We start from the raw sequence: 21,733 nt of genomic DNA, 5'->3' as shown, positions 1-21,733 counted from the left end.
CCTCTCTCATAAAGTTGGATCAGGTGAAGAGGAGGAACAACTCCAGGGGGCTTATGTCAATGGGCTCCTGCTGAGGTGTGGGCCCTTGGTAGGTGCTTGACCATGCCTACCCTTGACCCCAGTCCTTGGTGCCATCTTGTCCTTTGCCTCAAGCAGCAAAATGTCTTGGGCCAGCCCTGCTTTGGAGAACATGACTGTAAAATGGCTATAAATACTATCCACCTTGAGTTCTAGTATTGGGGGAAAGGTGGGATAAAAATATAATAATGAGAAGGAGGGGGATGTAAATTTGTAGCGTAGCTATGCCCTGTCGAGGAAATGAGTGAATGGGCTGTTTTATCTGTGCCCACAGTTTTGCTGTAAGCCCCTTCTACTAGAAATTAAGTTCTGTAGCAATTTGATCCAAACTGTAACTGAAAATATATTGAGTAACACTTGCTCAACCAACAAGAACTGTTGACACATTAGTCAGAGTGTGAGCCTCCTGGCGAGTACAGGAAGAGTAGTAACCACAAGGAACAGATGTTCTAGGATTGCAATACCCATCCTCATCTTGTTTTCTTGTCCTTAGAACTCTGCACATGCATATCAATCCTTGCCTATCATTGGTTGAAAAGCTTGCCTATTACTATATTATGATTGGTTATTATATGAGGAAGTTCTGTTGCTGCTTCTGAGGATGTTACCCTATAAGTATGTTAGCTTTGCCTGCAACTAGTGGGCAGTCCTTCAGATCCTCTAGGGGTTGCCACCTTGCAGCGCTGCAGCCCTGCTCGTAATAAACTTTTTCTAAAATTTATTTATTTAATTAATTACATTTATATACCGCCCCACAGCCGAAAATGAGAGAAACCATGTCTTAGAGTTTTTGACCACCACTCAACGAATCCCAATTAGAGGGAACCTGCCTTTTCAGGGTTCCTCCACAGCCCATATAATAAAGTATGGCTGAAACACCGCAGAATCCATCATCCATGTAAATAATGATCCACATGTAAGGTTAACATCATTCAGTGACCACTGACTGTGCAAAACAATCTCTGAGTGTATTCTTTCAAAAGAAAATTTTAAAAATAACATAAATGTTCTTAATCCGTTTCTGCAGGGTGGTGCTTTCTACTTCATTGAACATGTTGCAGGTGCTCCTTCAAGCTGGAGTCTCTTTTGGCAGCAAATCTATGATCCAACGTGGAACATTTTGTTTGATGGATGTTATTTGACCAGAGAAACCTGGAAAGACTTGGAAAAAGCCGGGTTCTCAGAAGTGAAGCTACGGCATATACAAGCCCCTTTAAACTGGGTCCCTGCTAAACCCCATATCATAGGCTATGCTGTGAAGTAACTAGAGATGTAAAATTTCCAGAAATTTTGAAGCCATTGGGGGGGGGGAGTTTTTCCCCTGGTTTTTTTTGGGGGGGTGGGGGGGAATTTTTGGAATAATTGAAAAAATGCAATGTTAGCAGTTTTTACAGATTGAAAATCACTTTGTTACTTTAGGAACATAAAATGTAATTATGTCCAAGTTGGTTTGGCATAAAATTATTACATTTGATATATTAAAAGTACAGTGTATTCAAACAATTATTACAATTTGAATTTACCGTATTTCTTCAATTCTAAGATGCACTTTTTTCCCCATATAAACATCTCTAAAAACTTAGAATCGCAGTTGTGTTTATTATTTCTTAGAATCAAAGCTTTTTTTTCTGTTGGTGGTACTAAAATTAGTGTGCGTCTTACAATCGATGGCATCTTAGAATCGAAGAAATACAGTACTTTTTAAAGAAAAATATCTAACAAATGGAGCTACAAGCTCCTGAACTGATTGGAACACCTGAACTGTAAGGAAACTCTTTTGTTTTGCCAGTTTATGAGGAGCAGGCAAAAAACAGTTTAATAACAACAACAGAAGAAGAAGAAACCACCAACATTAGTAACAAGAAAATTATTTATGCCTGCTAGTCCTCCATAGTGTCAAGACATAAAGCACCCATTCCCATAAAAAGAACTGAGAGAAAGGGCGGAACAAGATTCAGTGAATATGCATGAAATTTAATCAGACTCAATTTCTGACCTATAGTTATCACTATCAGCTTCAGTCTCTGCTTCAGTGGCAGTGCCCCCTATAGGCAGAAATGCATCTTGCTCTTGCATTTGACAGTAGTTGTCTCAGTTTGCAACCTAGGACTTGCTTGTGCTTGGTGCACAGAAATTGTAATAATCTGATACTGTACATAGTTTTTAGAAATCATTTGGAGAAGTAAATATCTGAACACCTTGTCTTAAACATTTTATTCATTGTGCTAAAATAAAACATCCCATAATCCATTTTTATTCCTTTTTTCCCTAATTTTTCAGAAAAAAAATCAAAAAACTGAAAAATAACACAAAACCACGTTTCCTCCCCCCACCCCACATTTTTCCTGGCCTTCACATCTCTAGAAGTAACTAGATAATAAAGACTATTTCAGGCATAATCCTATGTATGTTTAGATAGAAAAAGGTCCTGCAAGTTGGGGGATGTTGGGAGTTGTAGGACTTTTTTCTGTCTAAACGTTGCATAGGATTGCACCCTAAGTAAGAGTTCCAAACACCTTGGTATGCAAGTTTCTCTGTGTGTGCATAACTTAAGTGTGAGAATATATAACATAGTGCTATGGACCATGAAGATCTAGCATAGGTATGTGGAACCACTGGCCCATGAAACTAATCCAGCTGGCAGAAGTTGTGCATTCATCTGCAAAGTCTCCTTGGGTTCCTCCCTGGAGGAATCCCCCCTGGAAGAATTCCCACTGTTTTCGCCAATATCAGATTAGAAATAACAGTGGGAATGTGGGTGTGCGGTGCAGGATTCAGCTGGTGCTATGAGAAGCTTCTCTTCCCAATATCAGGTGCATCAATTCCTGTGGAGCACCATTCTCATGGGGATGACACAGAAAACCAGGGACTTAGCTGGCACTGGGAGAAACAGCTGCACCTTCTAGCACTGGCCAAGTCCCTTTCTCCATGCTGATAGAGGCGACAGGGACTGGGGTCCGTACACATCATCTAGCCTATGGGGGACAATTTGGCCCCTCATTGTAAAATGGTTCTGCACTACTTCTCTAGCACAAATTGTAATAGGACACATGTATATCTATTATTCTCAATCTAGGAAATGTATTTTTGATTTCCATGGCTGTCCTGCTACATTCATTTTCCCCAATCTAGCTGCTATCAATTGGAGGGCATGCCTCATTCACTTCAACATGAGGAAGTTTGAATTACCAATGCTATTCTCCATGAAATCACTGGTGGGCTATCTATACACGTTAAAATGGCTGCTGAAAAGCCCATGCTGCCTTCTGCGTGGGAATTAGCAGCTGCCACCGTGCAGCAGCGAAAGCTCAGGTTTTTTTGCAAAAGTGGTGGCAAACTGGTGCTGTCAAGGCAGCCTCCAGGTTCCCATTGAACTTTGACAACATTCCAGTTCTGTTAACAGAAGATTGAAGAGGCTGTTCCAAACTACAAAAGGCCAATTTGGCTAAGACAGTTGACTAGTCTAAAGGTTTGTGGGAGAGCTACAAGAATTGGGCAGACTTACAGGTCAAGCAGCCCTTCCCACCCTTCTTGTATTCAGACAGATTGTCAGGGACTGCTTTTAATTTAAAAACAAAATAAAAACCCACTGAGGCAAGAATTGGGAACTCGGCTATAGTATATATGTTGTGAGCCTCAGATCTGGCAAGTTGTAAACAGCTCCCCTTAACCTTTCAGCTCTTCCACTTGTAATGCTCCTGTGTTTTTCCAGTGCTTCTTTCATATTTTTTTCCTCACCACAAAAAAATCTTTTAAGAAGGAAAAGACAATAGCTGAACAATATGATAACTTTTTGGTAGAAAGGCAGGCTACAAATCAAATCAGTTAAAAAGGAGCAATCCTATGCATCTTTAAACAGAAAAATGCTGGCTGAGGAATACTGGCGATTGTAGGACTTTTTTCTGTCTAAACATGCATAGGATTGCACCCTAAATGTCTTTTGATCATTAGTGTTAGGAGCCATCAGCTTTGACACACCCAGACCACTGGAGATAGTATTAGCTCCAACTTCCACTTCTTTCTGAGCAACCATAGGGTTATCTGTAAAGACCCCAATCCTCACTTTCAGTGGAGTTTAAGCCAGGGGTCCCCAAACTTTTTGGACTTGTGGGCACATTTGGGAATTTGAGAAACTACTCACAAAATGACTAATTAGTGGATTCCCACTTTGGCATCTACCTATTGCATCTATGGATCTTAGGCTGCATCTTAATTCAGCAAAAACGTTTGTTTTGTGTCTATTGGACACTGCAGTGTCTCTTTAGTAAGAGGTTGTCTAATTGCTGGTGGTGCAATACACCTAATGCTTCTTTTAAACATATGTTTTGGCAATGTCTAGTAGTTGGTCCTTTTTAGGAAGAGGTTATTACACTGATAAATTTGTACTGAAACAGTCTTTAATATTCACTGATGTACAGCCTCTTAAATTATTTACCTGCTTCATGAAATTAACAAATGGTCAGCGTAAATTTTATTTATTTATTTATTGCATTTCTATACTGAAGCTCTCGGAGCAATTTAAATGGGTTCTCTGCATCCTTTTGACAGCTAAAAGACTGATACTACAGCATTGGAAAGATAAACTCTCACCTCTTATAATGCAATAGATGGAAGATCTTACAATTATTTCAATATATGAACAGGTGGCATATAGATGCTACCTTCAAATGGATACTTATTTAGATATTTTGCATGCTTTTGTTGAAGGCTATGTATAATTCCCAGAAAGTTGTATGCATATCATATATTGTTATGAATATATAGAAATCCATGTAAGTATATTTAAAAAATGGAAAAAATATTTTTAAACTTTTTCAGGTGACCACAGGCGTCATGTCAGAGAACCCTTTATGAGCGGTATGGGGGGGGGGGATCTTGGTCTAACCCAAACATGGGACACAACCAGCATCTTCTCTTCAACTATTTCATAGACGTGCCAGTAGAGGACTTGCTTCAAGTGGCTGGTTCCTCTGGATGTAGTCATTTCCACTTTGATGTGTGCGCAGTGCAGAACATAGCTAGAAGGCTGTAGAGTACTCAAGCCTGTATGTATTTGAAGGAAGATGGGTTGGGGGTAGAGGCAGCAAAAAAAAAGTGTAAATTTTTTGAGGGGAACAAATATATACACACTTACAAGCAGAGGGGATAGTAAGTAACTCTGTAATGGTGCAATTCTAGGCACACATATTAGAAAGTAACTTCCATTGAGCTAAATGAGACTTCTAAATTAACATGCAAAGAGCGTCATCAGATGGGTGGATTTTTGCATTTCCCTACTGTCACTATGGCCTCTTGCTGCTGTCCCACAATAGTGTTGATCTCTTTACACGGGGAGAGAAAGAGTTAGCAGCAACGACCATGTGGCCCATTCAGGAGCCGTTTTTATCGTGCTGCTTTTCCTGCACGCAGCAGGATATGGCAGCACATTGGGTGTTTGTTTGTTTAAAAAAAAGATGGATTAAAAGGGATCTATTTTGCAACAGAAAAATGAGTGGAAGGTGTGCGGGAGGTGGACGTCATCTAAAGGACGTGTGAACATCCTTAAGTGGGCAGTAGCAAGCATGCGATAAAACATTTGTCTGATGATGCTCTTAGGATTGCACAGCATGTTTGCTGCATTAAATATATCACACACCTCATGAAGTGCACTCTGGTCCAGAAAAAGCTTATGCTACAATAAATATGCATTTAAGTTACCCAAATGCTCTTTGATATTTTAACTAGGGATCTGACTGGTTATTTTGAGTATTTGTATTTCATCTGTCTCCTTGCCTCTCCCTATTCCTATCCCTAGCCTTTCTCACTTCTGAAGGCCTGTTTCCCCACTCCATTGTGTAACCCTATTAGGCTGTACGTAAGATTTTGACCCTAGAACAAGTGAGCTTCCATTTCTCTCACAAGTCCTATACTGACAATATATACAAATAATGTGGAACTCCCTTCCCCAGAAGGTTTGCTTGGTTCCCACTTTACTAGTGTTCTGCCATTGGCTGAAGATACTGCTGTTTCAACATGCTTTCATTCTGTCTTTGCTTGAATTTTTCTATTGGTACACTATTGTTTGTGTCTTATATATTGCTTTAATGTTTTGATGTCTAGGAGTGATTGGGGTGTTTTTTTTGGGGGGGGGGGTTTGCTTTTGTTTTATTATTCATGCCAGATAGTCTGGGTGCTTTTCTGAATAGGAAAGGTGGGATAGAAATCCTCTAATAAATAGATATACAATCCAGCTTTATTGATACAGATATAAACTTTTAAAAAAAGAATTACAGCAGAACAAAAGCATACACAATAATAACAAAGGATCTAACATTTTAGGTTCTCCCTGTTTACAATGTATGAGACTCATCCTAGTGGGGAAAGGTGCACAATAAGTACTGGAGAAGATGTAACCTAAGGACAATGGTCTATATATACATGTTGGCCTGATGCAAAGGAGAACAGGGCTCCAGGAGCAGTGAACCCAAATCCTATGTAAGGTCATTCAAAACGAAGCCTGTGTAAGGTCATTCAAAATGAAGTGGATACAACCATAATAGCTGTGTAAAAGGTATTTTTGCAGGTATAGCTCTTCTCACACATCCAGGACATGTCCCACTTTTCTACACTGCTATTAAAGGTATTGGAGCCTTGCCTTCTTTTGCACCTGGTCATCCTAGTTGTGTTTGTCAAACGTTTTGCTGCTTGTATTGGACAAAATTCACATGTATAAAAAAGAAAAAACTAATAAATTGGTCATGGTGAAGGAAAAGGGGTCATAAAAAGCCATTCTGCCAAAAAGGACGATACAAGATAACCTGAACGTTAAAGCACAGACATATCATTTAAAGCAGCCCATAGTCTCTCCTGAAGCTAAGACCATATTCAATTAATGTTTAGGCTGTAAAGATGTGCACGGGACTAAATATTTTACATGCCAACCTGGTCGGCTCATTTAATTTTACTTAGGTTTTACAGGCTTTCTTTCAGTGGCTTTTTGGCTTTGTCCTATGTCCTATGTCAATAGTTTCTCCGGAGACTTATGTCCGCCTCTTGTTGTGTCCTTTAACCCCTACAGCCTTCCTCAACCTGGGGCGCTCCAGATGTGTTGGACTACAACTCCCAGAAAGCCCCAGCCCCCAGGTTGAGGAAAGCTGCAACAGGATGTAAAGCGGGGGGTTGCGCCCCACGGACACAAACGGACACTTTTTCCCCCTCGGTCACGTGATGTTAAACGTCACTCGTCCAGGTGAAAGAAGGCAGCTGGCCCACCATTTTGTTTTGTTTTTTTCGACGGATGATGTGGCGGTGTTTTCGCCCCGCTTTCTTCTCCTTCTTGGCGCTGCTTATGCATCTGGCTGGAGCTTCGTCCAGCGTTTTGCCCTCTGTGGTCCCTACAGACGGTGAGCGCGACTCCCCTGACCAACTTCGCGGTATGCCGAGCACTCCGCAGCGGCAGAAAGCGTCGAATGAATCTGACCTGGTCTGGTCTGGTTTCCTCACGCCGCCTAAGCCGCAGAACGAAGTGCGCCTGCGCAGGGAGGAGGCCTCATGGGGTGGGGGTGAGGAGGAGGCTTCGTCAGAACTACTAATCCCGGCAGCCTCTCGAACAAGTGGATAACATTGTGGGGATACAAGTGCGCAAAGCGGTGTATTTACCCCCATTCCAAGGGTTAGTAGTATGGAATGAGATTTCCTGCCATGTCTCGGGGGGAATACGCGGTGCGATATCTTTGGAAGTCTGTTCTCACTGAGATTACCGGGATCTATTCCCAAGTGGGTGGGCATTGGATTTACATCTGCCCACGTGGATCTGGTTTGAAAATTCAGTTAGGTGGATAGGCGTTGAAGCGTTTTCCTTACCTGGCAAACGGCTCTGGTCACAGCAGATGGCGGAGTTTAGGTCCGAAAGGAAACGTCCCGGGGCTCAAGCCTGCCTAGACGCCATGTCCTCCAACACAGAAACCGGCTCAAGTCAGCTGGGCTGCTTCGCGCGGATTTCCGTCTCGTTCTCACACAAACTGTTTCGATAGGAAAGTAAACCTTATACATCGACATGTGCTGCCAAACAGCAGCCCTCAGAAGAGAAACATCACATTACTGTTGCACCAGAGAGAAACATCACATTACTGTTGCGCTTTTGTGCCATTACTGTAGCTTGTATATTTTTATGGGATGTTTAAAAGCATTGCATCTCACCAATATAACTGTGTTTTGATTTCTAGAATGTGGCACAAGGCCTGTTGCAGAGGAGCTAGCAATGGGAACTCGGATTATAGGCGGTCGTGATGCACAGCTTGGGGCATGGCCGTGGCAAGTTAGTCTTCAAGTTTATAGCACCCAGGCAGGATATCGCCATATGTGTGGTGGATCTTTAATTAATAACAACTCAGTGCTGACAGCAGCACACTGCGTTAAAAAATACGTGTATGTATCTTTCAGTTCTAAAACCTTTTCTGTCAATTTTAAGTTCTGTCAATTTTGATGAAGAACATGTATTCATCAAAAAAGCATTGGTTGAATTTTGAAATCCACAAGTCAGGGTCTGGAACATTAACACCTTTTGTTTTGCACTGCCTATTGTGATTGCACTTCCCTCCTGACCCCCTAGCCCTTTATTTATTTATTTATAGCATTTACATACCACTGAATATAATAGAATCTCTCAGCGGTTCACAACATTAACATACAACATTAAACACAACATTAAACATCTCCAACTATAATAAAGAAGCAATAAAATAGAGTGGCCTAATTAATTAATGTACAAGCCAGGGAAAGCCTGGGTGAATAAGTGAGTCTTCAGGAGGTGTCTAAAAGATGCCACATTTTCTGCCTCTTGAACTACACAAGGGAGGGTTTTCCAAATGGTGGGTGCCACTACAGAGAAGCTTGGGTACTTCATGGTGACATTCTGTCCATTTCAGAATGACCAGCAAGACCTCCTCTGCTGATCTTAACGGTTGCCTGGGTATATATAAGGGATGGTGGTATGCTTGGTATCCTGGTCCCAAGTGGTTTAAGATGTTATATGATAGTAATATAACCTCATACATGGCTTGGTAGCTAATAGGCAGCCAGTGCAGTTCTTTTAACACAGGTGTAATGTGAATACCCTAGCAGCTGCATTCTGCACTAGCTGCAGTTTCCGAACCACGCACAAGGGCAGCCCCACATTGAGTGTATTGCAGTAGTCTAATCGTGAGGTTACCAGTTCATGGATCACTGTGGTTAGGCTATCCCCATCCAGGAAAAGGCATAGTTGGCGTATGAACCAAAGGTGGTAATGGGCACTCTGGACCACCAAGGCCACCTGAGCCTGTAGTAATAAGGATGGATCCAGGAGCACCCCCAAACTATGGACCTGCTCCTTCAGAGGGAGTGCAACAAATCCAGAACAGGAAAACACCCCTATTTCTAGACTTGGAAACACCATAGGGTCTCTGTCTTATTGGGATTCAGCTTCAGTTTATTGGCCCTCTTCCAAGCCATAACTGCATCCAGGCACCAGTTTTGAACAAGCACAGCCTCTCCTAATTCAGAAGTTACAGAGAAATAGAGCTGGGCATCATCAGCATATTGATGACCCATTGCCCCAAATCTCCTGATGACTGCTTCCAACCGCTTCATATAGAAATTAAATAACATTGGGAAAGGATGGTACCCTGTGGTACCACACAGTTCAACTGCCATGGGGCAGAGGTACCTTGTGCTATTCTGTGGAACTGACCCTGCAAGTATGAGTTGAACCACTGTAAAACAGTGCTCCCAACTCACAGAGATGGTCCAGGAGGATACTGTGGTCAACGGTATCAAAAGCTGCTGAGAGATCAAGAAGGAGTAACAGGGTCACACTCCCCCTGTCCCTCTCCCAAAGAAGGTTATCCATCAGATTGACAAAGGCTGATTCTGTCCCCAAACTGGGCCTGAACCCAGACTGGAATGGATCCAGATAATCAGTTTCATTCAAGAGCACCTGCAGCTGATATGCCACCACTCTCTCAAGCACCTTACTCAGAAAGGGGTATTGGCGACCAGCTGATAGTTGCCATGGAACTCTGGATCAAGGGAGGTTTTTTCCAGGAGTGGTCATACCACTGCCTCCTTCAAAGCAGTGGGGACCACACAATCATGCAATGATGGCATTCACCACTCCCCTAATCCATCAAGTCAGCCCCCTCACCCCGTGGCTAGCTCAAATAAGCCATGATGGGCAAGGGGAGAGAGAGGATGTGGTGGGTCAAACAGATCCCATCCAAACACATAACTGGTCTCCACATACTCAGATTTTTTTACAAAAGTTAAATAAACCCAATCTAAAAATAATTGGGCTCCAAAACCAGATAATACCCCCTCCCCCATCTTACCGGAGACCTAGACTAAAAAATTATTCTAATAAAAAATTACATTTCACTATTACAACCAGCTCTCCATTTTATTACAGTCTATTTCCCCAATTTCACATATCACTGGAAGTTTTCCAGGAAAATGTTCAGGCCCTTTACTCACTCCACAACCAATACCTCAAGATTGTGCAATGCCTGGAAGCTGACAGGTTCTTGTCAAGCTTCTTTGTTTTTCTTTTTCTTTTAAATTATATGGACTCTTTCCCCCCCCACACACACACACAGGGCAAACTGCCATCTTGGCCCTGTGGGGAAGAAGAAGGACCGAGGGGACAGGAGCAGGCAGAAGTAACATCGGGCCCTGCTCCTGCTGGACTCTCTCTCTCTCTCTCTCTCTCTCTCTCTCTCTTTCTTTCTTTCTCTCTCCTCCCTCCCTCCCTCCTTGACTCCTTTTCCTTGTGTGTCATGTCTTTATTAGATTGTAAGCCTGAGGGCAGGGACTGTCTTTTTTGCTAAGTGTAAGCCGCTCTGAGAGCCTTTTTTGGCTGAGGAGCGGGGTATAAGTATGATAAATAAAATAAATAAATAAATAAATATATAATTACTTTTGCATTCCTATTGAATCCCCTGAATAGAAACTATTCAGATATATAGAGACCATCTTTATGTCTATGTTCTGTAAATATTGCTTTATGAGGCTTTTCCCAAGGCTTAAATAATGTCAGTAGCAGCATCACATTCTGTGTATTGGTGCTGAAAATTTAGGAGTAAGCACTGTTTAAACCAGGCCTTCTGTGCTTTAGGATTATAGGAGCACTGCAAATAAGAATGTATTTTTATGATTAGATAATCTGCTGTTGTGCAATCCTGCTGAGCCCTTATATTAAAGGAGATACTGTTTTGTTTCTAGTAAAGAGTTACTGTATTTGAACAAAGCAGTCGTTTTTGCTGAGGGAAGCATGTTCTATCAGACAAACAGTTTCCGGTTTCAGGCAGGCTAATTTACACACACACATATTAGAGAAAGGCAGGAGTAAAGACTGGAAGAATCTGCTGTTATTGCAGTAACACATAGTTAAATTTAGTGGCAGTAAGGTATGGATCCAGGGATTAAGCAGTATTCCAAAGGCTGAATAGAAACAGTGGCTTGACCTCATATTTGGCACTGATGTATTGCTTCAGTTTGTTTATAGTGCTTTAAAATAACCCCATCTGCAGGCTGAAGAAATGGGAAGGCATTTTCTTGGGGATTCATGACGAAATTGAAGTGGAAGGGATGGTAGCTTATCTGGAAAAGCAGCAGTGTCTCTCCTCCCCCTATATGGTTTAAAACTATTTCCCCATCTGATTCAAGCAGAGCAGAACTGCTGCAGTTGGCCTGGTAAGATGACATGTTGCCCCAAAATGCCTTTTTTGAAATGACATTGTGTCATGATGTAGCATCATTTTAACTGAGGCATTGTGCAGAAACATGATGGCTAGCCTGATCACCAATTGCAGTGGAAAAACAAGACACTCTCCTGTCCAATTCCCTAAAACAAACTAATTTTTCTCCTACTTTTTCACCTCCCTAAGCAGCACCTGCCCCCCAGATTGTTGGAAAAGTTTCTAGGGAACTCTTTAGATCAATGCTTGCATGAAGCTCACGAGCCACTAGGCCAGCTGCTGTTTAACCCCACGAAAAATATTAGGATTTGGAACGTAGAAGGCCAAGAAGATTTAGCATAAGAAGGATCCTGTCTTTTGACCATAGCTTCAGGCTTTGAAAGTCTCATGGTGTGGAAGATTATTTAACCCATTTTATGCAAGTAAGAATAATTATTGCTTTCCTTTTTCAAATTATGCCTTCCATGGTTCTCAGGAAACTTTACAGGATACCCAAAGGGATTATTTATGTTGAACACCAGGTGCCCATGTTGAATCACAAATTATTTATGCAACTCCCTGTTTCAAAAGAGGTTTGCATGCACCTGGGATGGCTGCTATGCAATAAATGGAACCAAAAAGCCACTGTGGCCAAGCAAAATTATTTGTGCAATTCTTTGCACCCATGGACAATCTTCCACATTTTCTCTTGTCAAATTACCTTTACTTCACTTCTGGAAAAGAATTGCTTTCTTGATTCTGAACAGAATTTCCATAGAGGATAATTGGCATCATAAAAAGCAATCTATTGAAAGACAGTGATAGGAACAATTACAGTGTTAATATAATTACTGCATGGTGCACCATGTAGGAATTCCAACTTTCTTGTTAGAATTATTGTGCATGTTTTGTTCTTGTATTGCTGTTACTCACCAGTCTCAAAAGTCTTTCAGGTAACAATTCTGTGATATTCAGTGACTCTACAACATATTTTATCTGTTCTAGAAATCCAGAGATTTGGATGGCTGTGATTGGCCTGCATCATCTTTATGTAGATGACTCTCACACTGTGAAGCGCCAAGTCGGAGCTATTATGATGCATTCTAATTATGATTTTGCGACCTTTGAAAATGACATTGCCTTGTTCATACTAACTACGTTTGTCAAGTACAATGACTACATCCAGCCCATCTGCTTACCAGACACTCTTCCTCTCTTGACTGATGAGACCCCATGTTACATAAGTGGATGGGGGTACACAACAGAAAATGGTAACTCTTTTATTTCTCCTTTAAATAATCTATTATTAAGAATTAGTTTAGTGATCTCTGGCTGCAGTCCTATGCACAGATGGAGGTAGGGCACATTGAATTCAGTGCAATTCTAAGTAAACATGATTAGGATTGGGCTGTAATAAAGCTTCGTTGCTCCAAGTATATTGGGCTATTTCATGTAATGAAAAGGAAAACAGATCTGCCAACAAATGCATACACAATAGGAAGCTATTGTCAGTAATTTTTTGCAATCACAGTTTATATTTTTAGAACTTATTTTATTTATTTAAAACATTTCTTAGTTGCCTTTCAGGGCAGAAGCCCTCCCAATGTGGCTTATAACGATACCCAAAACAGTATAAACATTAGAAGTATCCTTAAAACATTCTAGGTGTAGAACTAAACTATGTAATGTATGAAATCATTCTTACTCATTACCTTTTATAAGCACTGAACTTTAAAACATGGTTCTTCCTAGCCACCTCTTAGTAACAATCAATACTAGCAACTGTATTATTGGAGAAATCAAGTTTTATTTGTCTAGGTGGGTTGACCTTGCCTTGAGCTCTTTACTGATTAGGCATGAGCAAACTGGGCAGATTTCCTTTCTTCAGATCACTTGCTGTTTTAATCCCATACATAATAACAGCAATTCCTGGGTTGTTTAACTGGGGAATTGCTGCCAGTGAAGCGATGAACTGCAAGCAAGCGAAGCGATGAACTGCATGTTTGTTGCTTTCATTTTCAATTAACAACCCAGGAGCCCTGTTCATGGGTTGTTTCGTGATGTTGTAACCCAGAAACTGTGAAATAACTCTGGGTTAAACAACTCTGAATTAACCCAGAGTTTTCTGGGTTCAGGTATCACAAATAGGGCTTTCCTGAGTATTAACTGAAAATGGACGGGATGAGCATGTGGCTCATCACTTCATTCACTGGCAGAAATTGCTGGGTTTTGCAAACCAAGTCAATGAAAGTCATAGCAGACATGTCTTTTGTTGAGCTGATACTTTAAAAAATACCTGTCCTTGAAATATTGCAGCATTTTAAACACCTTGTTTGTCAAAACAATAATAAACTATTCTAAAACCAGGGCTATGCGTACTCCATGTAAAAATTAAAATCCTGCACCAATGTAATCAATGTTCTGCACCAAAAAAAGGTGTATTCTGTGATCTGCATTCATTTTGGATATTGAATTATTTGCATATTTTTTATTCTGCATAATTTATTTTTCATTATACAGAAAATGGAAGGCTGTGGTTTGTGAACAACAACAGTATAATGAGAGTGATACCACTCAAACCACAAGGATATCAAAATAGCTTTCATAAATGAATATTTCAGAAATTTTTACAAATTTTTACAAATATACAAAATACAGGCACAACAACAATATTTCACAAAAGCCTGTAATATCAACATACAATCTACATAGGTGAATTATTCATATGAAGCGTCTTTTTTATATATAAACAGAAGTCCGGTTACTATGCTGTTTCAAGGGTTCTTCTTCAGTATAACGCTGAAAAGTAATTCAAAAAACCTTACTCAGCATTTATAAGCAATAGCATATTATTATGGAAAGCAAACAAAACAAAACAGTAATTATTGGCCTCACCCACTCAGTTTACAGAAGGAGCCACGACTACAATAGAAAAGAAACCCACCAGGGTTTATCTAAAGAAAAAATAATAATGAAAATGTATCATTATAAACCATTCACAATCTCAGTAAATGATGCACAGCCATGCTGTAAAAACTATCCAAGCTTACCACCATATCATTTCTGTTTCCTTAAGCCGACAGTAACGCTCTCAGTCCTTTAGAGGGTTTTCAAAAACGCGCCCAGATCTTATAGTATAGTTCAAGTGATTTAATTGGCTAATAAATCATCCTAAGGGAGGAAAGCTGTGAGCTCTAAAGTAGCATTTAGTCCGTGAGGTTGAATGCAATTAAGACGATGTATCCATACAGCTTCCCTTTGCAGAAGTTCCTTGTTCAAATCACGATAATTGTACTGAAGGGGAAAGATTCTGTCAATAACAAAAAACTGGAAATCGTTATAATGATGATGGTACTCAATAAAATGTTGAACTAATGGTGCCTCCGTTGTCCCATTTCTAAGTCTTGAACGATGTTCAATAATTCGTGCCCGTACACTCCTCATAGTTTTACCCACGTAAATTAAACGACAAGGACAGATAATGATATAGACCACCTTCTCTGTAGCACAGTTAGAGAAATATTTTAAATCAAAGGTGCGATTATCTGTAGGGTGTTGAAATTTCTTGATTTGTAATGCCAAGTCGCATACTGAACAAACCTCACACTTGTAATGTCCTTTTATGCTATGTGTGGGGTTCTTTGGTGGATCTATATCTGAACGTATTAGATAATCTTTAAGATTCGTAGTCCTTTTCCAGCCAATACTTGGTGGTGCCGCACATCCTGGAAGATGGTTGATAATATGCCAATGACGTCTAATAATTCTCGTAATAACATGTGCCGATGGTGTGTACTCAAAAGCACATGAGAGACGGTCAGTAGTTGGACGTGAAGATCTGGTCAGTAGAGAGTTCCTAGAAATGGAGTTCACGCGTCGTTCAGCCTCATTAATCACCCTATGGGGGTATCCCCTATCTAGTAGTGATTGACGAAATGCTAGTTTTTGATCACTGAAATTTGAGTAATCCGTTGAAATACGTTTGAAGCGGAAAAGTTGACCCACCGGAAGATTATTTCGTAAATGGCGAGGATGGAAAGATGAATAATGAAGGAGGGAATTCCTATCCGTGGGTTTTACAAAAGTTTTAAAGCACAAAGCATTGTTTTTCCGATATGTAATTGTATCTAAAAAAGATATAGACCTAATATCACTCTGAAAGGTAAATTTAATGTGATCATGAAGTGTATTTATCCAGTTTTTGAAAGCTTCAAAAGTGGTTGGGTTATTATAAATTAAAAAGATATCATCTATAAACCTTTTGTAGAAAAATATATCATTGTAGAAGGGGTTTGTTATAGGATGAATTTATTTTTCATGCATAATTTATTCCAGTTTTGCTCCTGTAACCACTCAAAATATTTTACAGCCATCTCCTTGGCTTTTAGTTTTAGCAAGCATTGCCCATAGATCTTCACAGCCATAAGGACTACAAACATGCTCTTTTGAAAAATGAAAATTGAGAATCTCAGGAATCACAGCATATGTACAATCCTGTGTGCTATATGTACAGAATGCTATAGGCAGTGTATTTTTGCTTAATTCCAAGGGATTTTATCCTTACATTGCCTAAACCAGAATATCTTCTGTCTTTATCATGAATGGGAATTTGGACAATGCATTAAAGCTGTCCTTCAAAAGAACAGATCTGCTTCCAGATGAAGGTTTTGCGGCTCCATCTCTCTGCGTCATTCATGGAATTTGACAAGGGTAGGGCTTCTCTATATGAAGCTAAAATTCCACATTCTTACCAAGGCTTTGCTTCTGGATTCCCTGCGGGATTAAGATCAGCTCCTTTACATGTGGTTTGGTGGGGGGGTTTCTTTCTGGGCAAGTTCTATATGTTTGTTATACAATCACTAGATGGTGCTGTGGATTAGCTGCAATATAGTGTGATTCTGAAAACTTAATGCAGTTCAAAGCATGATGAAATCTCTTACTGCATTTTTTCTGTTGAGAATAATGGCCAGAAAGCGTGGTAGGGGCCCAGGAGATTGATGATGTAATGGTCCTCCAAAAAAATGTGAGTGACCAATCATGAGCGCATGATAACAGCATCATGTAGCCAGTCATCTATTTATAGTCATTGTCTCCAACTTACGATCTTTCCTTTTTCCCCACCACTTCCATGTTTTCCCTTACTGCAGAAAATCCACTAAGGAAAGATGGAATAGCTCCACAATGCCTTCTCATTGGTAGTGCATTCAATTGAGCTTGCTAAGTCATTAACCTGCGGTTTGTTGTGCTATCCAGGTTTTGTCTAGCAGATGCTCGAACAAACTGTGGCTCATTTTCTGAAACTCATGGTTTGTTGCCCTATCCAGGGCTTGGGGCTGTTTGCATATCATGGTAATATATTATGTGTTAATTAACCTATGATTCTAGGACTCTAGGTAAACAACCTCTGATCAGATGCTGACAGCATTATGTATGAATCCAAACCAATGACTTATTTAGCCCCTAAGCAACCCATTAGTCTGGGTTCACATGGTATGCTGACAATCTCCAAGTGGGCTGAAAACATTTTACAGAAAATGGAAGTGGCTTGTTCAAATTGTGTCTTTGGATAGCAGACGATCAAATTGTGGTGTTTCCTCAACTATGGATTGTTTCCCTCCTCCTTTGCCTGCTCCTTCCCTGTATCCCAAATGCTTTTGCATTGCTGGGAAGTAGAATTGCTTTTTTTTTTGGTTTTGGTTTTTTAACTACTGTTGCCCACCATAACTGTAGCCTGGCAAAACAACCCATGATTCTGGGCTCACACCTAACAAGCTATGGTTTAAGCAATCTAGAGTTCACAACCCAACAGAGCTGTTTGCATGTTCAGTTTTTATACATTTAGGTTTTATGTGCGAACCAGGTCAACAGCAAACCATGGATTCTTTTTGGATTGTTTGTGGTTAACAAACCATAGTTTGCTAGCACGGGTAGATTCACAAATCACAACAATAAACTATGGGTAGCATTATGTGTGATCCAGGTCATAGTATATGGCTATAAAGTAGTTCAACTAGTTTACAAGTGGCTGAAACAAATAAACTGACACTTAACCGAATAATTCTTTTAGCTATATTGAGACTTCTCTCTCAATGGTGTCTGAACACATTGCAACATCTATACATCTAGACACACTTACATGAAGGTTGCGCTGTCGGAAAGATGAGAAGGGAGTATACAATGAGTTCTACACTAGTTGCTTCTTCTTTCTTTTTTTTTACAGTTTCACAATAACAAGGAATTCTTCAGTTATTTTGGCAACTGATTTAGAGTCTGCATGGGGGATGCAGGTCTGGTACATTAAGAGAGTTATAGTGGCTTGAGTGCTTCCAATGCTCAAGTTTTCCATATTATAATGTACATTACAGGACATTAAACGCAGAAAACATACTTCCAACTTTGTTTTGTTTTCATTATAGGTAAAAATGAACATGTATTACAAGAAGCTCAAGTTGATATTATTCCACTTCACGTCTGTAACAGATATGATTGGTATGGAGGGACAGTAGCATGGAATATGCTGTGTGCTGGCTCTGCAGATGGGAGCGTTGACAGCTGCCAGGTAAAATGGAGATAATTCCATTTTAGAACAATGCGAAAACACGTGGCTGCTTGCTCAAACTGGGTTGTTAGCTAGTCATAACACAATAATATGTCAAACCAGCACCAAAGTAGACATTAAGTTTGGGAAATTGAGATTAGTTAAGATCAGTTCATATGATAAAATGGGGATTGGAAGTATCACCTTAAAATTCAATGAATACCATAATTTCTTTTTCATCAGTTATTTATAAAAGTGCCTAACATGCCCTAGGCATTATTAAAAAAAATCCAAAAATTCTTTTCTGCCTGCTCATAATTTAAAAAAAATGATAAAAGGAAAATAGAGTTGTAGAGAAAGGGGAGTTCTATATTTCTGATATAGATTTGAAGGAAGATGTATATAATGATACAAGATGCATATAAAGATACAACATAATCCCAGTTGAAGTTGAAAACCCATTAAGCTATTTTGTACGCCTCAATTAAGACCTTACAAGTAGCTGAGGGTAAGAGCAGACAAGCATTATGGGAAAGTCAGAACATCTGTTCTTTCCCTTCAGAACACTTGCTTCCATCCAAAACAGAAAAGTTGGAAATAGGTAAGGGTTCCTATTCTCAACACTGTGTACGTAATGCTTTCAGTCTGCACCTTGAGCTTTAGGGTAAATTTATTGAACCTGTAGCTGGAATGCCAAAGTATCAGTCATCAAAGTTTGAAACTGACCGATTTGCAGTCTAAGCAAAGCAAGATTATCCACTTCAGCGTATCCAGATTCATCCATATGTCCAAGCAATCATATTTTGTTTTAATGATTCATGAGAGGCGTAACCCAGATTTACTGGATCATAATCCTTCTGCTTGTTAAACCTTCACAATGCCATGAGCAGCACTTAAATTGTCTTTTGTTTTTCATATTCCAGGGAGACAGTGGTGGCCCTCTGATGTGCTATTTTCCAGATGTCAGCAAGTATTATCTGATGGGAATCACCAGCTCTGGCTATGGCTGTGGCAAGCCAAACTTTCCAGGAATCTACGTACGTACAGCAAATTACACAAGTTGGATAAATTCACATCTGCATAACAAAAACCCCATTGTGAATATCAGATTTGTCCTGATCTTTTCGGCTGTTGTGTGGATAACTTTCCATATTGTTTTATGAAAATGCAAATTTTTCTTCCATTGTGCTAGAATGACTTTAGATTGCACGAGGAAAAATAAATTTTAAAAGGGAACATGTATCTTTAGTAACATTTATTAAGTTGGATTACATTTGTTGCACTTAGGTGCCATTGAAATCAATATGCAAAGTTGGTCATTACTTACTTAAGTTCCATTGGGCAGCATCCAATTCTGTCTATGCGTTGGCAGGAATTACCACCAGTGCAATGGAAAGCTAGCAATCCTACAGCAACCCTGGAAACTAGCATTTCAGGAAAGGAATATTCACGAATTTGGCCAGCTCTGGAAATGCTAGTTTCGACTAGTTTCCAGAACTGCTGTAGTCATTTGCACCAGTGCAACCTAATGGGCAATGCTGGGTAGCCAACATTGGAAACTGCCTATTGATTTCAATAGGAATGCTGGAAGGTTTTCTGTCTAAATATGGAATAGGATTGCGCCCAAAGTGTGACAACTTTGTCTGGATCAAAGCCATTATTTTTACCAACCAATAGAGTTTCTAATCTGTTATATTACATCAAAAAGATTTAAGATACTTTGCCTTTAATTTAAAGCTTATGAACACCAAAGGGCTCCATCACACCAGCATTTTATCGCACTCTTGTCATGCCTGGTTTGCGGGTATAGAACATGTATAGAACTGACTTTTAATAGTGTGGTCACTCAGAAGCTTTTTTTAAAAGTCTGAAACAAACTGGAAAGAAGTGCTCTGCAATCCTATGCTTACTTCGGAGGTCTTCCTTCTGTATACTCAGAAGCAAGTCTCTCTCTGTTCAACAGGGTTTACTCAAAGGTAAGCATGCATCAGATTTTAGTATGACTTGGATGTAAATGCAGTTGAAGTCAATGGGACCTCCAATTCTGCCTTAAACCACCTCTGCGCAGAATCGGAGAGGTGTGTGTGTTAATGGAAAGGAATGACAAGGAGGGAATTAAAAATTCCTAAAAAATCTAGGGGTGAACAGATCTGATTCAAACTTGGTATGCCTAAAGCCCTACTTAAGAGCTATCATGGTCCCAAGTTTCATTTCTTTATCTTTAAAAATGAGGGAGCTGTAAGCACTTTGGTTAATTCCCATAGGAGCTCCAATGAGCGAGGGGAAGGCTGCCACTTGATTACAATGTCGATCAATGACAAGAACCAATGAACTGGAGGGGGAAGGCGAAGGGGTGAGCGCAATAGCAGCAGGACAGCAAACAAGTGAAAAGAGAGTTCACCAGTATAGCGACAATCGTGAACGGGAGGAGCGCTTGCCACGCTTATGAAACACAGGTAAAAAAGTGGAGGCAAACCGGGGGGGGGGGGGGAACTAGGTGTGATGGAGCTCTACTTATGAACAACAAATTATAAACACTAAAGGTATTGTTCAGTTACATATTTACGGGCTATAAATTACATAATTTAATTAAATGACAGAAAACTCATTTAGCACAGAAATACTTTTTGTTTAAATAGGGAATTTATAATTTACAGAACTCAAACAATCTTCTCCCAAATATTTATACCTTTATAATCTAGAAATGTACATGACAGATTTTACAAAAATAAAACATATTCCATTACAATGCAAGTATGCTTGAAATTCCAGAGTAATGTCTTAAGTTGATTTGATTACATCTTAAGTTGTTTTTTTTTTAAACCCACTAGTAAGAACGTATAAATAAGAGTTAGGCTGCAATTCTATACCTTCTTACCTGAGAGTAAGCACTATTAAATTCAGTAAGATGTACTTCTGAGTAGCCTAGGATTGCACTGTTAATATTTCTGGCATTGGTCGTTTAAACAAAATTCATTGAGTTTGATCCAGAAATTGTTCCTTGGCATTCGAGGAATTGGGGCTTTGAGTATTGCAAACCTCAGTCTTAGTAATTGCTACTGTGCTGTTCTTCTTCAGCACAATGAACACAACATAATTTCCTTCTAAGCAGATGTAAAGGTTTGTTAACAATTAAAAAAATAACAGCAACCCATACCTGACAGGATAAAACCCAGCAAAGACTCTTGAAGCAACAATACCTATACTGGGGGCAGGGGTCGCACTCCAACTGTTTTGAGGGATTCAGGTTTATCAGAGAGCAGGAGTGGACATGGTTGTGCTGATGTGCCTAATATTAATATTGGGCCTAGCAGTGAGTGGAGAAGTGCCCGGCTGGGCAGGTGCTGCAACCACCCTCTTCCCCCTCAAATGCCTTCAGACCCCTAATGTAGTATAACAGGAAGACTCTACTTTGGAATTGAGAGAA

At 40.0% G+C, this 21,733-nt stretch overlaps 2 protein-coding genes across 3 annotated transcripts in view; both read left to right on the top strand.

The window, feature by feature from the left end:
* Positions 1-2,328, top strand: part of LOC134394429 (thiol S-methyltransferase TMT1A-like) — a 161,993-nt gene extending 159,665 nt beyond the window's left edge. For both annotated transcript variants that reach the window (XM_063119885.1, XM_063119884.1), the window contains one exon: positions 1,106-2,328. In XM_063119885.1, coding sequence (XP_062975955.1) covers positions 1,106-1,342 — 237 coding nt within the window. In that variant the 3' untranslated portion in view covers positions 1,343-2,328. The remainder of the gene's footprint in view (positions 1-1,105) is intronic.
* Positions 2,329-7,356: 5,028 nt separating this feature from the next.
* On the top strand, positions 7,357-19,469 carry LOC134395311 (transmembrane protease serine 12-like). The gene is made up of 4 exons (XM_063121464.1): positions 7,357-7,460; positions 12,774-13,039; positions 18,185-18,327; positions 19,230-19,469. Exons 2-4 carry the CDS (start codon positions 12,790-12,792, stop codon positions 19,467-19,469), a joined length of 633 nt encoding a protein of 210 aa, XP_062977534.1. The 5' UTR covers positions 7,357-7,460; positions 12,774-12,789.
* Positions 19,470-21,733: the final 2,264 nt, after the last annotated feature.

Source organism: Elgaria multicarinata, chromosome 3 (assembly GCF_023053635.1).
Source record: "Elgaria multicarinata webbii isolate HBS135686 ecotype San Diego chromosome 3, rElgMul1.1.pri, whole genome shotgun sequence".
Lineage (NCBI taxonomy): Eukaryota > Metazoa > Chordata > Lepidosauria > Squamata > Anguidae > Elgaria > Elgaria multicarinata.
Note: the sequence above shows the minus strand (reverse complement) of the source record. Positions and strands in the feature narration are given on the sequence as shown.

What these genes read in the sequence shown, in the direction of transcription:
- LOC134395311 (XM_063121464.1), top strand. Translation starts at nt 12,790, where the DNA reads ATGGCTGTGATTGGCCTGCATCATCTTTATGTAGATGACTCTCACACT. An exon ending in GGGGTACACAACAGAAAATG is followed by an intron (nt 13,040 to 18,184) that starts GTAACTCTTTTA and finishes TTTTCATTATAG; the next exon opens with GTAAAAATGAACATGTATTA. An exon ending in GGAGCGTTGACAGCTGCCAG is followed by an intron (nt 18,328 to 19,229) that starts GTAAAATGGAGA and finishes TTCATATTCCAG; the next exon opens with GGAGACAGTGGTGGCCCTCT.